Genomic DNA, 14630 nt, shown 5'->3' with positions numbered 1-14630 from the left:
AGGGGGTGTGTGTGAAACAAACTTACTAACTGCAGTTTGAGGTCCTGTTCCATTTTGCTAAGTAAATATGCCTTCCCACAACTGCAGAGAAGCTATATCAGAGGGCCAACTCTATAAGTGTATTGTACCCAATACTCTAACTGACCAAATCTTGTCCACTGAGCCTGCTATGAAATGTTTCAGACAATTGTCAGAATGGCACAGGGTCTGCTGTTAAAGATCATTTTGGGGAGGAGCAGTCTCAGATTAATTGAAAAATAGCTCTAATATCCTAGTCACTCTGCCTAAGTTAAGCATGGTCACGGAAATTAATGTATGCCTAACTTCTAGAATGGGAGGGAAAGCATGTGCCAGCCTTTCTGATCACTGAATGAGCACTGACCCTATCAAGATATAACTGGAGTGCCAGCAAAAGCCCTGAGGGTACTTGATGCTACAGAAGGCAAAAAGGCCATTTCATGATATTCCCAGTCCCAGGTAATTGAAGTTCATTGGGAATATCTGATCTGTCATGAAGGATTCAACATAATAGAGTAAAGCAGAGTGTTCCATGACAATATTTAATGTGCTCAGAAATTAATCTAACACTTGATACAGCAATTCTGAAGTCAGCCGAATCCTGTTTAATAGGGTGTAGTATATAGAAGTTGTGTCCGTGGTAACCTACAGGTATTGTGAACGCTTGAGACAAAACTTTCTCAATATGCTGCATGACAACCTGATCACCTGGAGGTTGGCTTATTTTTGATTGTTTGAAGTCCAGCAGCCTTACTATGTTAGCATTTGCTAGCCAAAAATATGGAAGTAATGTGTCTGTCCCAACTGGTCTGAGCAGAGTGAAGGGTGAAGCAACATCTCCTTGTACACCTTGTGTTCTACCATTGGAACATGGAATTTTGGAAAACCTCAAGTTGTCAACCAAAAGCTAAAAGGATGATTGCTTACGTAGCTCACGATCTGCAGACAAACCTATATTTCTTGCAGGTATAGTGTGCCGTGAGAATTTATGCAGGTGCATGTCAGCCAGTATCTCCCTCTGGCAGAGGGGTAAGAGTCCAATTATATGATAAGAGTCTGTATAACCTAAAATTATTTTTGATGGATAAATGCTAAAGTAGCAATGGAGTCCTAATGTCACCCTTGAGACTCCTAAAAATTCAATGACCATGAGATGTAATTTGTATCCCTCTATCCTTAACCATATGGAGTCAAAGAAAAAGAGCTAATGTTTAAGGAATCAAGGCTCCTTGTCTTTGACAATTTCTTTATCAGTATAGGGACATTGTATTTTGCTGGAGGTGAACGAATACTTGTGGTAGAACTTCTGTGAAGATACTTCATGCTGTGGAATGAACTGAACTTATGACGGTTGTGAGCCCATGTCAGTGTTAGACAAAGACATTTTTATTGAGACAGCTTTATAAATAGCAGGTGCAATGAAGGGCAATAAACCAGCAGATGTGAAATAATTCAGTAAGAGTTACCACCCTGAAATTTTACATATTTAGGCTACAGACATTGAGGATGAGTTGCTGTCCATCCTTCTTGATACTAGGAAAATACATGTTCTTTTGTTATGATGGAGCCAATTCTATGGCTACCAGCACTAGCAGAATGCACCTCCTGATAGAGCATATTCTGAGAAGGGCTGCTCAGAAATGGATAGAAAGAGCAACAGAGTTTTATTTACCAATAAATAGGTGTCACCAAATAACAGTAAATGCAAATAAGACATTCTATGAGGAAATTGAAAGATGACTTCAGAGGAGGTGTTGAAAAATAAGGGAAAAGGGCTAGTCATGATTCTTCAGTGTGTGCACAGTGTTAAGGGTGCAACTTATGCAGCTAAGCATTTGACAGCTATATAAAACCAGAACATAAAATAAAAATCCAACTACCATATTTTCAAGTGAAATAAATGCTGGTAAAATTCCAACAAGTGGTTTCCCTGTCTATGGCACTGCGTACTGCCTATATGGCATGTGCGTGTGCAGAAGAGGTATCTTATATCCCATACCCCGAAGTCAAGATGTCACAACTCTGAAGTGAACTAAGAATTTCATCAGACGCATTCAAGGACAGGACCGAACAATTTCATCTGCAAATGCCAGGGGCTGCTAAGGAACATGATTGGGTTGGAGAGAGTCAGTGATTGAACTAGAGAGTCTTACAACAGAAGTGTAGCGAGATTCTGAAGGGGAAAATGAGCTCAGAGGAGGTTCCACCATACCAGAAATGATCCCATAGTTAGGTCCTTGCTGCTGCACAGTGACCACACATCCTCTCACACTGAGGCCAACCTTTCAGACATAGCGATCTCGGACAAGGAACACTTGAGTGGTAACTGAGTTCATCATCAGGCATATAGATTGTCTGGTCTATATTAGTACAAAGGGTAATAAGAAAACCGTCTATCATTATTTAATTTACACTATAACCTTCTTTAAAGAATTTATTAGGCAGTACCTGTGAGAAAGACATTCTTATGTAAAAAAGTCTTATTCAGAAAGTGTTAATTTTGTTATTTTTTTCCTGTGGTGTCATATTAATTAGTGTTTCACAGCCTTTTATTGTTTAAGTTCTTTTGACTTCTTTCTTCGTATTTCTTTCAGCCCTTTTATGTAGTCCCTGTGGGTTTTGTATGGGCATATACATATGTCCAATGATTTATGTTGGAAATTACAAGATTATTTAATAAAAGAGGAGTGAAGCTCTGGAATAATCACCCAGAATAAATGTTAAATATAAGTTAACAAGTTCATTTAAGTTGAAAATTGAGCAGTTTATGGAAGGAGATAGCCAATGTGGTTGCTTAGAGTAATCTAAGGAACTGATTTCAAGTACCTGAGAGGTCCTTTCCCTTTTCCTATTTGTCTATGTGTATAAAATAAAACTTTAATCTAGGTTCTGGGAAAGAAGAAAGATTTTACAAGTTATCTTTCTCATGTTATCTTATTCTGCAGAACATACTGTAGTTATTTATAAATACGTAACCACCAGCTGCCTTTTCTCCCAGTTTCTTCTCTCCCTCAGAAATACCCTGATAAGCAGCAAACAAGGAACAACCACAGGACTACATACTTTTGTAAACAGCTATCTTCAAAAGCAATACAGCTGGGATACGTAAAAACCATGAAAAGCCAATTGATAGGATTTCTTATGAACTTTTGGATTTCTTTTTCACTTGCTTTATATTTTCACAGTGGAGAAAGAGAAGAGAAATGTATAATCGAAGACGTTCCCATGGACACATTGGTAATTGGTAGGTACCTATCAATGCTATATGATGATCTAACCTGTACAATAATAAAGATAGTTTGCAATGTAACAGGAAAACCTATGATTGATAAATATGGTAAAACCATGGTGATAAGAAAGAGGGCACACTTAAAATAAATAACAAAGACCCTCACAAGTTATGAGTATTCATCACACAAAGAAATGCAGGTTTCCAGAGTGCTGAATTGACTAGACAAAGCAAAAGAATGTCTTCTAATTCTACAACAGTGAAATTGCTGCTTCAGTGCGTGCTTCTATACGTTCTGACTGATTTACTCATTGATACCAAAATTTCTGTAACATGGTTTTCCCCATAGAATGGGAGAGTTACTTCTTTGATTAACAATGGTCTGGAAAGAAGCAATTCACAATGTACTAAAGTTCCATTTCACCTGGGCTATCACAAGCACATTAAAGTCATCTGCAAGACTGTAAATGTAAGATTGAAAGGGGAAAATAAAATATATATGATATATATTAATCTTTTTTTATAAATAGTAATAAATATGAAGGGCAATCCTAAAAATGTAGTTTGAATATGGCACACTTATGCTCTTGTCTGAGGTCTCAGCATGCCTTCTGTATGTGAATCTTGCCAGAGCATTAGGAGTAATCAGAAAGTATTACTTGTTAATCAACCATTTTTGTAGTATTCTAGAACATTTTCTAGTGTAGTAAAAATTTATTGCATTTCACACTGTTATAAAGTGCCCTCTGAGCAATTTTAATCATAAGCACATTAAATACATATATTGTTTTATTGTTAATCATTTGTCTTTATATTTGTGCTGAAAAAGCAATAAAGATGTTTAATATTAAGCAATGTTTTATTTAGCAGATTTTTATCTATATTTTTATTCAGGGAATTACAAAGTACAACGCTGGGATATACATAAACAAGACTATCTTGAATCTGCTCCTGGTTTGGGAATGTTTGTGACTGTCACAACTCCTTCTGCTGAGGTAAATATGCTTTATAAATGTTTATGTAGGATTTATAAGTTGACTTTTGGCACTTATAGGCAGTAATATATAAAAATAATAAACACTTTTGGGGAAAAAGTAAATCTACAGTCTACTGGCTAGTTCAGTATTTTGACACTGAAAGTATAAGCACCTTGTGATTTCTTTTAAAGTAAATAGAAATGACAACGTTTGGTAATGATGTGTGTTGACAATTTTTGCATTACTGCTGGATTTGGGAAACTGAGTCATTAAGAAGAATGAGTGACAACTGAGAAAACAGATCAGAGTTAAAAAAATATAAATAAATAATAAATAAAAATGGTACAGCATGTACTTGAGCAGCAGAAAGGAAAGCTGGTGGTAAACTAAACTGCAAAAGTCAAGATTACCGTGAGGTTGCATATAGCCATCATGCATGGCAACTTGCCATGAGGCCCTGACCTTTTTTAGCACCTTATTTTGGTGCCTAGACAAGGTTTTAGCTTTCACACTTAAAATGTTTTAGGGAGCATTGTTTTTCGTACATTACAGAAATCTATAGCATTTCAATATTCACTGTGAGCTAAAATTGTTTGTTTTTCTAAGTCTATTCTGAAATTCAGATAAATTTAATGATGTCAGGAGGTTAATTGAGTACTTTTTACATCCAATTCACAGTACTGTTTTTTGATTGTTTTATTGATATTTATAATGTACATACCTAACATATATAATATCTAAATTACAGGTACTGTTGTCAAAACTGTATGGGCCACAAGGAACATTTTCTTTTACATCCAGTCTATCTGGGGAGCATATTATCTGTTTACAGTCTAACTCCACAAGATTTGTAGCATTTGCAGGAAGTAAACTGGTAGGTGTATTTTTTAAATATTCTTTGTTGTAATAGTATCAACCGTTTACAAACTGCAGAGATTACAAATTAGATTAGAAGCTGGTCTAACTTCAAGCAGATAATTCAAGATTTCCTAGTGATTAAAGAAGACAAACCTAGAATTATGAAGATGAAGAGATAAAAAGACTCTGTCCTGATATTTAAGAAGTCAAGATTAAAGAGGCAAGACTAGCGCCTCTAGAGTGATTTAATATTTCTACAATGCTTTGAACGTGAAAGATATTGATCAATAAGAAAAACTATTTGGATCAAAAAGATAAATATGTGAGATTGACTAACACAAACACTTGTCATAAAGATATTCCATATCTTCACTAACTTAGATTGAATTCCTAAAGAAAATTTAACATTTTGATTTTTGAAAGGTATTCAAATTAAGAATGTATTAGCATACCTGATATTGTTTACTACCAACAAAGTTGGCATTAATGCCAATTTTGAAAAAAAAAAAAAAAAGAAGGCATCAGAGGTGATATCATGGCTCTAATCTATTTCAACAAACGATGTCATAAACACCGTTTTGAAAATTTTATCTACATGCCTTGTCTCAAAAGATAGTTGGACAGGTGAGAATTACATGATAGGACAAGGGGTAATGGATTCAAGCTGGAACACAAGAGGTTCCACTTAAATTTGAGAAGAAACTTCTTCTCAGTGAGGGTGACAGAGCACTGGAACAGGCTGCCCAGGGAGGTTGTGGAGTCTCCTTCTCTGGAGACATTCAAAACTCGCCTGGACGCCTTCCTGTGCAACCTCATCTAGGTGTTCCTGCTCCGACAGGGGGATTGGACTAGATGATCTTTTGAGGTCCCTTCCAATCCCTAGCATACTGTGATACTGTGATACATGCTAGGGGTGTTTTTTTTTTTTTCACAGTTGAAAGCAAAAGAGTTATATAACCAGCTAGATACAAACATCTTGTAAATATGTTAAGCGAAGTAGGTCAAATTTCATCCTAGATGTATGCTTTTGGAACACGTAGATGACACAGAACCGAGAAGACTTAACAGCACAGAAGTGGGACTATTACACTGGAATAAGTAGGTGCTCTTATGGATTGATTTATGGAAATAAGTGAAAAACTAGCCATACACATTGCAAAAGCTCTTGGGTTCTAAATATAAAAACAACTGTGGAGCTCATCAACTAGTCAAGATAAGGGGTATAAAGCATTGGTTGGTCATGGTTAACTACACACCATGAATGTGATTCTGAGGATGCACCAGGAGATTTTTATCTGATATAGATGGAGATGCATTAATATCATTTTATATGATGCATGCACCATATACAGTTCTGGTCATCCTATTTAAAAGAAGTGAATAGGTGCAGGGAAGGATAACATTAATAGAACAAATATTAAATAAAGTGGTTTGTTTATCTTAAGAACACAGAAGTAAAAAAGGAAAATATTGCTTCTTATAGTTATATCTGCAGAAATAAAGATCACAAAAGGAAAAAACATTCTTTAGGTAAGTTAAACCTTAAGTGGTATTCTGTATGAACCAGATGCAATGGTGGTTATTTGAACTGCTTCAAACCGAAGTTTAATAAATTAAAGGACAAAGGCTACCATAAGTTTGTGAGATGGATGTCTGGATGTTCAGTTGGCTAACTCTAAGAGAGCTGAAAGGAGATGCGCTCTTAATTTGTGGTTGATGTCTGAGTAGACCAAATTTCTATCATGGTAATGTCAAGATGTAGGATTTCCGCAGATTATCTGTTTGGCTAAAACTTTTATTTTCTCTTAGGTACAAATTGGCTTCTAGGAGAACTTTCTCCTGTTAGCTTTAGTAAAATTATTCATTCATGCCAAAATAAGTTGCATAATATTGCAAGTTGCCTTCTTCCCTGCTCTTTCTATGCGTCTATTGTTGGCAGGTTTGGGGCATTTTTGCTATAGATCATACAACAGTTTATAGGATATTGGGATGTATTTCATACCAGGTAAACCATGTGTGGAGAAAGAAAAAAGATACCTTGTTATGGTTTGGGCAGGATGTACCTTATGAATTGTTCTGCTTTAATACCTATGATGAAATGCAAATAATGATGCAGCTGGTCTCCTTCCAGTCTTATATTCCTAACTGTTAGTGGAGGAAACCTAGAAGTGCATCTATAAAAAGCTTTCTACTATAGTACTGAAGAAAGTAATTTCTGCAGTATCAGGATGGAATGTGAAATACAATGAGCAGTCCTAATGCTGCTCATTTTTTAAACTAGTTTGGACAAAGAACAGAAAACATTTGCATGGTGGTTGAATAAATACTAGCATAAAATAATGACCTAACAGTAGTAAAGATTTTAAATTTGTGTAATTAATTTAAAAATAAAATTAAGAAACATGCTGAATATCCCACCTGACTCTCATCTTAGGAAGGATTTCTATAACCAATTAAAACTGTTTTCCTGTAATGAGCTTAAAGGGAAATTATCTGTTGTTTCTTTTTTCTAAGGAATATTGAAAGCAAAGAAGACACAGTAATGAGAATATTTTTTCTGTTCACAGCGTATCCATTTGGACATTAGAGTTGGAGAACATTTTTTGGATGAATCTGTTGTTCAAGCCAAAGACAAAGTGAATGAAGTTAACTTTAGACTAGAACATCTAATTGAGCAAATTCATCACATATCCAAAGAACAAAACTATGAAAGAGTATGTATGTTCCCTAATGGAACTGATAAAAATATTATACATAGACTTATTGATTTATAAAGTGTTACGAGGTTTATTATTTAATTGCACTGTTATTTTTTAACTAACTCATAAAAATCTGTTGGTATTTAACCAATATAGCCTATATTACCTTGCAAAATATTTTTAAGCTATAACATAAGAACTAATTAATCACTATGAACTCATACTTACAGCAACAGGTGTTATTTTAAAGTAGGAATTTCCAAATACAGTTTTCCTGGTCAGATTCAGTAACAGCAGCTGAGCAGGTGGCAGGTACTATTGCTGGTGATGTTGCCAGCTGTTGTTTCCATGCTGGTCTGTGTGCATAAGCTTTATTGGAGTGGGTAAGGAAATGACTGAGTGTATATTTATATATTTCCATGCAGTTAGAAATAAAGCCCTCCTTCAAACAAGTGTAAGCCCATTGTCTTTACTTTTCTATATGTATGTAGGCAGTCAGACTATGTTTAAAATATATCAACTAGTTACCTAAACAAAGAAATTTCGCTGCAAAAAGGTTCTTGACTGCAATATGGAAGTGTGTCTGCTTCTCAGTTTCAATTTGACATGAAAAAAGTGTTTGTTCACTACTATGCAGAAGAGGGATGCCTGTCCAGTTACCTGGATAGCAGAATGAAACATACAGATGCTAAAAGGTAACGATTTTGTTTTTCCTTTTTTCTTTAGGAGCGTGAAGAAAAATTTCGGAAGACAAGTGAAGAAACTAACAGCAATATTTTGTGGTGGGCTATTGTACAAACACTAATCCTCATCTCCATTGGAATCTGGCAAATGAAATCTCTCCGAGATTTCTTTATATCGAAGAAGCTTGTTTAAGTCTTATAAAGTAAATACACATATTCAAAAATTGCATACCACGTAACACCTAACATCCAAAGAAACCCTGCATCTATGTAAAAATTGCTTGTATATAACTCTCAAGCTTCTCTCGTCTTCTACTCTGATTCTTACTCTAACTCTGGTTTCTTCATCTATATTGCAAACTCTGGCATCCCCTTACATTTTTCTTCTTGAATCCCATCTTTTATGATTTTTTTTCCCTCTACAGATGTAAAGCTAAATCTGGAAGAAGGACTCGGTGACTAAGGCAGCATTGAAGTTCAACTCAGCATTGATAAATCTAAAATAGATATCTAAAAAAAGTTTCCTAATATTTTAAATTTCTCTACTTGCTTACTAATTGTATTTGGTACTACCATGAACAGTACAGCGTTTCAGACTGACTAGGATTCAGATAGTAGGGAGATAAACAACTATATACCCTGCAGTGCTTAATTTGGTGAAAGTGTCTTGAACTCAGACTATGTGTGTGTAGTAATACCTAGCTTTCCCTGAAATAGAATTGTGACTGTTTTCTTTTAAAATATTTGAAGTTTTAAGTGACAGTGGAGACCACCCTTAAAATTATGTTCAGTGGTTGCAGCAATTACCAAGGAAGAGAGAGACCCAGATAAACAATTGGAATTGTACTTACTTTTTACTTCTAGATAAGCCGTAAACATTAAGCTATTGAGTTGAGATCAGACCTCTGCCACAGTTGTTTATGTAAATTATAGTTTTTATGAAGTATGCCAAAGTAAACCAAATTACAGGTTTCTTGGTAAACACTGAATTTTTGCCTATATATTTTATTTTACATTATTCCTACACTGAATTATTTGGTCTGTTTCTGTGTTGCAGAATTATTTTTATTTAATTATTCAGCAAGCGTAAGGCGACTGTCTGAGAAACTTACCAGTTTTTTACTTAATCGTATATTTCCATTTCAATTATTGCAACTTGGTTGAATGTATCTTTATGCCTTCATTTAGTTAGTTTATGTACAACTAGCAGAGAAGCTATGGTATCATGCAATTATAAGTCAAAAGCAGTGGTTAAAAATTCAGGTAATTAGCTTGACAAAGCAGGATTAGCGTAAGAAGGAGTTGGAGGTGGTTTTAACATGATCCATCTTAGCACTTGTATAACATGTAAAAGCATGAAACTTTAAAAAGTTTCTAGAGAGCACTGTGATAGCAGAATATTGTGGTTTCGTTTCCTGCTTGTCTTTCCAGACCCTTTACTAGTCTAAAAGCTAGTGAAAACCAAAATATTTGTAGACCGATTATTGTTTTAAAGGCACTGCTTGCTTTCTTTTTTCTATCTTCTCACCTTTTGTTTTCATTAGCAACGAAATGACATTGCCATTTAAGTTCACTTGCGTTTACAGTATGGGAATGAAAATACAGCTGTGAGTATGTGAGAATCCATAAAGTTGATACAAAGTAGAGACAAAAAGCAATGCTCTAAAGACAAAATCAATCAAAATAAAATCTCATATAAGCTACTCACTGAGGTATGTCCTATATTTTGAAATTCTGAGACTTTAGAATTGTCACTTGAAATCCCCAGTAAACAGGAGTTATTAAATTCCCTTTTATAGAGCACTCACTTACAACATGTCTTGTAATAACATCTTTGGTGGTGGAAAAGAAGGAGAGATATGTTACAACCATATGGTATATGAAGTCTAAGGAGAAAGTTTAATAAAGGTTTGCTACAAGGCTGTGGTTCAGCTTTAGCTGATGTTTAGTGTAAGGCTCCTAACTACATCCCAATGACAAACTTAACTCATATCACTTACAATACACTTAAGCTTTTAAACCAAAAGGGCAGGCACCATGTCAGAATTTATAAAGGAGCAGATTATGCCCCTCATTATTAATTAGGTCTCTGCTCAAACCCGCAGTGAGACTTGGAGCCTTCGCTATAGCTTGAGAGCGCGTCATTCTTTATCTACAATAATAATAATTAAATATCTTTGCTTTGATGAAATGTTTTCAGTCTCCTTCAAGATTTTTAATTAACTGTATAAAGCAGAATCTGAATCATAGCTCTTTTGGGAAGCACTTTGAAGGCAGTAGTCTTAATGAAGTCAAAAGCTGGAGGTTCCTCCTATGCAGTCTGTGGCTCTGTCAGACTCAGAGCTACAGCCGGCACAGCAAGTGGGTCTGTAAGGGAATTTTCCCCTAAAATTCTCGTCAAGGGAAATCAGCAAGCCCTGGGGTTTTTTTTAATGTTAAAAATGAAGGGGAAAAAAAAAAAAGAGGAGTGAAAAGCCACTGCCGTTTTCCACACACCTGCTGTCCCAGCGGCAGCCCCTGCTGCACCTCTGTGAGGGGGATGGGGCTCGTGGTGAAGCACCTACCCGGCGCCCTGGTGGTGGGTCCAGGTCAGTTGCCCACGTGTGGGGAAGGCAGGGGGGAAATCTCTCAGAGAGGGTCCCCTGTGTGGGCGCCCGCTCCAGTTTGGTAGTGAGAGGTCAGAAAGAAGCCCTTTTTTGGGGGTGTGAGGGTCAAACTCTGCTGCCCTCAGGCCCCCCGGGTGGGGGAGGGGGGCTGCGACCCCTCACCTCAGGGCCCGGTGCTGCCTCAGAGCCGAGGAACATGACGGAGGGAGGCCAGTAGGCCTCAGCCTGGGGATGGCAAGGAGAGTCAGTACCTGCCTCAGCCGCTTGCTCCCTGCCGGGCCTTCCTGCCCCTCTGTCCCATGGCTGTCCCGGTCTTTTGCAACGTCTGCTTCTGTGAGCCCCGCAAGCCCACCCCACGGTTCAGCCTCACAAGCTGTGGCCACGTTGTCTGTGAGATCTGCCTCCAGAAAGGTAATGGCTGTGGCAGGCACTGGCGGCTTGGGCCTCTGCTTCAGTGAGACAGGCAGCGCCAGCGTCCACACATTTACTTTAACTGTTAGCATTTCTGAGACATTGTGGAAAAAAGAAAGGCCTAAGTGTTTCTTTGGGTCAACCTAATGTTATTGATAAGCCTTTTCAATTCTTGCTATTGATTTTCTTTGAGTAGTAAAACCGCCTGTGTCTGCCTCCAGATGGATCTGGCTGGAGCAATGTGGCTTTGAGAACAAGCCTTGGATTCAGAAAATTGGAGGCTTTAATAAAAGTTGAGTCCAGATGCTTATGATCCATGATTGCATTGTAAAAAAAAATAAGATGGCATTCTGTTCTGTCTAATTTTGGAAAGGGCATGCTTTTCTTTAGTGAAAGAGCAATTTGCAAAACATAGGAGTTGTTTAGGGCAGGTTTTGCTAACGGTCTTAAGGCATTTTAAATCTCAGTATTGTCGCTGAAATACTAGAACATTTTCCGCAGCATTAGGAGGATTGGAGGTGATGTTTTGAAGCTCTTGTATGTTGTGTGCAATTCCTGATTTGTATTCTGGGACTTGTGCTTAGATGAAGATCTGTGGAAAAGATAGCACAATAAGGAGGTTGCTTTTCAAAAGAAAAAAATAGCAAATATCAATGTTTTTCCCTTTGAGGTCATGCTAAATGACCTGGGTTTTGTAAGAGCACACAGAATGAATGATCAGTCTGTATTTCAGAATTAAAAAGTTTTGACTAAAAGTTTTCACAGGGTTGCTGTTGACAAAAGAGGATCATTAAATGCAGCCTCTAAGTACCTCAATTTGCAGTCTCCTAGAACGTGAAAAACAGCTTTCCTTTCTGCTCTTAATATTGTTTGGCAGAAAAAAAACTGAGACATATTTTTTTTGCAGTGAACTGAATAATAATAATATCCAGTTTAAAATGTATTTACTCTTTAAAGATATAAATATTGAAGCCTTAGAATCCTTAGAAAGAAAGCAGCCGGTCAAATTATCAGTTATAAATATTGTAGTAATTTACTAGAAATATTCGCTAATATGTTTGGAAATAATCAAAGAGACATTTTAAAAAATGATAAAGTTTTAAAAAGTGATGTGATTAATTTTTCACTGGAAAAATTCACAAGGTAAAATAATTAATTCTTTGAAGTTAAGTTTTCATATATTTTATCAGGAGAGCCAGACTGGGCCCCAATCTAAAATGTCGTATATGTGCTTGACTCTAACTCATTAGTGCACTTAAGCACACATTTAATTAAACCAGGCAAGTAGTCTTATTTAAATCAAAGGAACTAAAAGTCACCTGCATTCAGTGACACTAATGATATTCAGAAAACCATTTACATGAATGCTTATTTGCAGGAGTTAGACCTGATGACATTCCCTGTGCAACTGTGTGTAATGGTTATAGAATCAAATTATTTATTCATGTTTATTTGCATTTCTTGTATAACCTTCAGGTTCCTTCCACAAGCTCCAAACAAAGGTGTAGGCATCAAATTCTATTAACAATGTATTCAATATCTATCCAGTTTGATGTATATTTTAAATGTGTCTTTACCTTACAGGCAAAAAAGATGAATGTTTGATCTGTAGAACTCCTTGTCGTACATTATTCCTTTCAAAACAGGTAAATGAAGCTTTAGTATTGTTGTATTGCATTAATCTCTAGTTTGCTTAGCAGCTAAATTATTTACATTACAAAATACTTCCTTTTTGTTTACCAACTGTCACATGAATATTTACTGATGATAGGGTGATAGACTTAGATACTTATGCACTATGCAGCTTTTAGTTTTATGGATTTCTTCAAATAAAAGCCTACAAAGATTCTTTACGTTTTCAGATTCTGCTGGACTGTAAATTGCTCCAACCTTTTCAAGAAACACAACTGGCTACTGTGTAACATCAATGACTACTTTCAAAATGTGGAAAAAAATGTATTGACTTTGGCATTTGTACATCAGAGAAAGTGGACTGTAATGAATTATTTCATGTAAAGGACTGAATCAAAAGTCTGCATGGCAGCGCATCAATGTTTTCAAGAGTATTGGGTTTATTTCCCCATTTTCTCTTAAGCTTAACTATTTTCCTCATGGCCATGTGTTCAAGAGAGGATCTGAAATATTGTTGGGAATTCTTGTTATTCACTGGAGAATGAATAGCTTTTAATTGTCCTTCTTGAGAAATCATTAGAAAGATTTAATTTTCCCATGTCTCCAAGGAACCATCTTCTCCTTAGCTGATTTTATAAATGTGTTGCGAAAACTTTTGTTTTCCTAGACTGATGCCTACCTACAAGATGAGCCTGCCTTACAATGATAGAAGAAAAATACGAAGAGCATTCAATACAGCTAACACATAAAGTCCTACAAGGCTATAAGACAAACATGTATGGGAAATAGAGGACAATTTGGGACTAATTCTGAAGCGGTGACCTTGAAGGAGGGCATGATTTCTCTAGATATGTTTAAAAATGAGCTGAGGTATCTCTAAATACAGAAATCTCTACCTCTACATAATATATTCAAAAAAGTAAAAAACTGTTACACTATATTTCATATTTGTAAGCACAGAATCTTGCAGAATTGAAACAGCATGAAGAAGATAATGCTACCAAAAATAAAAAATTACAAAAAAACAACAGAATGCAAACATAATACAAAGGAACAATGTACATATTAATTAAATAAAAGAACCAAAAGTTCCTCATAAAACTTCTAAAAGAGGTATTTTAATAAGCTTTCAGTATAAGCCTACCCTGGCTGCAAGTTTTATTATTAATTTCAGTCACAGAATTATTTAGGTTGTCAGGGACCTCTGGAGGTCATCTTGTCCAACAGTTTGCTCAAAACAAAGCTAATTTTGAAGTTAGTTGTTCAGTCTTAAATTGCATCATTTCCACAGAATTTGATATTTTGCTTCAAAAATACTGAAGGAACTTAAAAATGCAATGACTGAGATACTAACAAAAATATTATGTATTTCATTAGAACTTGCCACTGCTCAGGAGGACTGGAAGGAAACAAATTACCATATTCTTTTAAAAATACATTAATGTTGATTGCTTAGCCTTGATTAAGAACAGATAAAATGATTGGAATGATAATTAAAGATGCATATAAAAAAGTCA

The 14630-nt window shown here is 35.9% G+C and overlaps 1 protein-coding gene across 1 annotated transcript; it reads left to right on the top strand.

Annotated features, from left to right (window-relative positions):
* Nucleotides 1–3132: 3132 nt before the first annotated feature.
* Nucleotides 3133–13381, top strand: LOC309671027 (transmembrane emp24 domain-containing protein 11-like; the record flags this gene model as incomplete). The annotated part of the gene is made up of 7 exons (XM_082482193.1): nt 3133–3262; nt 4142–4242; nt 4973–5098; nt 7650–7796; nt 8508–8667; nt 13066–13127; nt 13344–13381. The coding sequence occupies 5 exons, from the start codon at nt 3133–3135 to the stop codon at nt 8655–8657; spliced, it is 654 nt and encodes a 217-aa protein (XP_082338319.1). The 3' UTR covers nt 8658–8667; nt 13066–13127; nt 13344–13381.
* Between the last annotated feature and the right edge of the window lie 1249 nt (nt 13382–14630).

Source organism: Vanellus vanellus (genome assembly GCF_965231255.1).
Source record: "Vanellus vanellus genome assembly, chromosome: 4".
Classification (NCBI taxonomy): Eukaryota; Metazoa; Chordata; class Aves; order Charadriiformes; family Charadriidae; genus Vanellus; species Vanellus vanellus.
The sequence above is the reverse complement of the archived record's forward strand: the minus strand, read 5'-3'. Positions and strand labels throughout refer to the sequence as shown.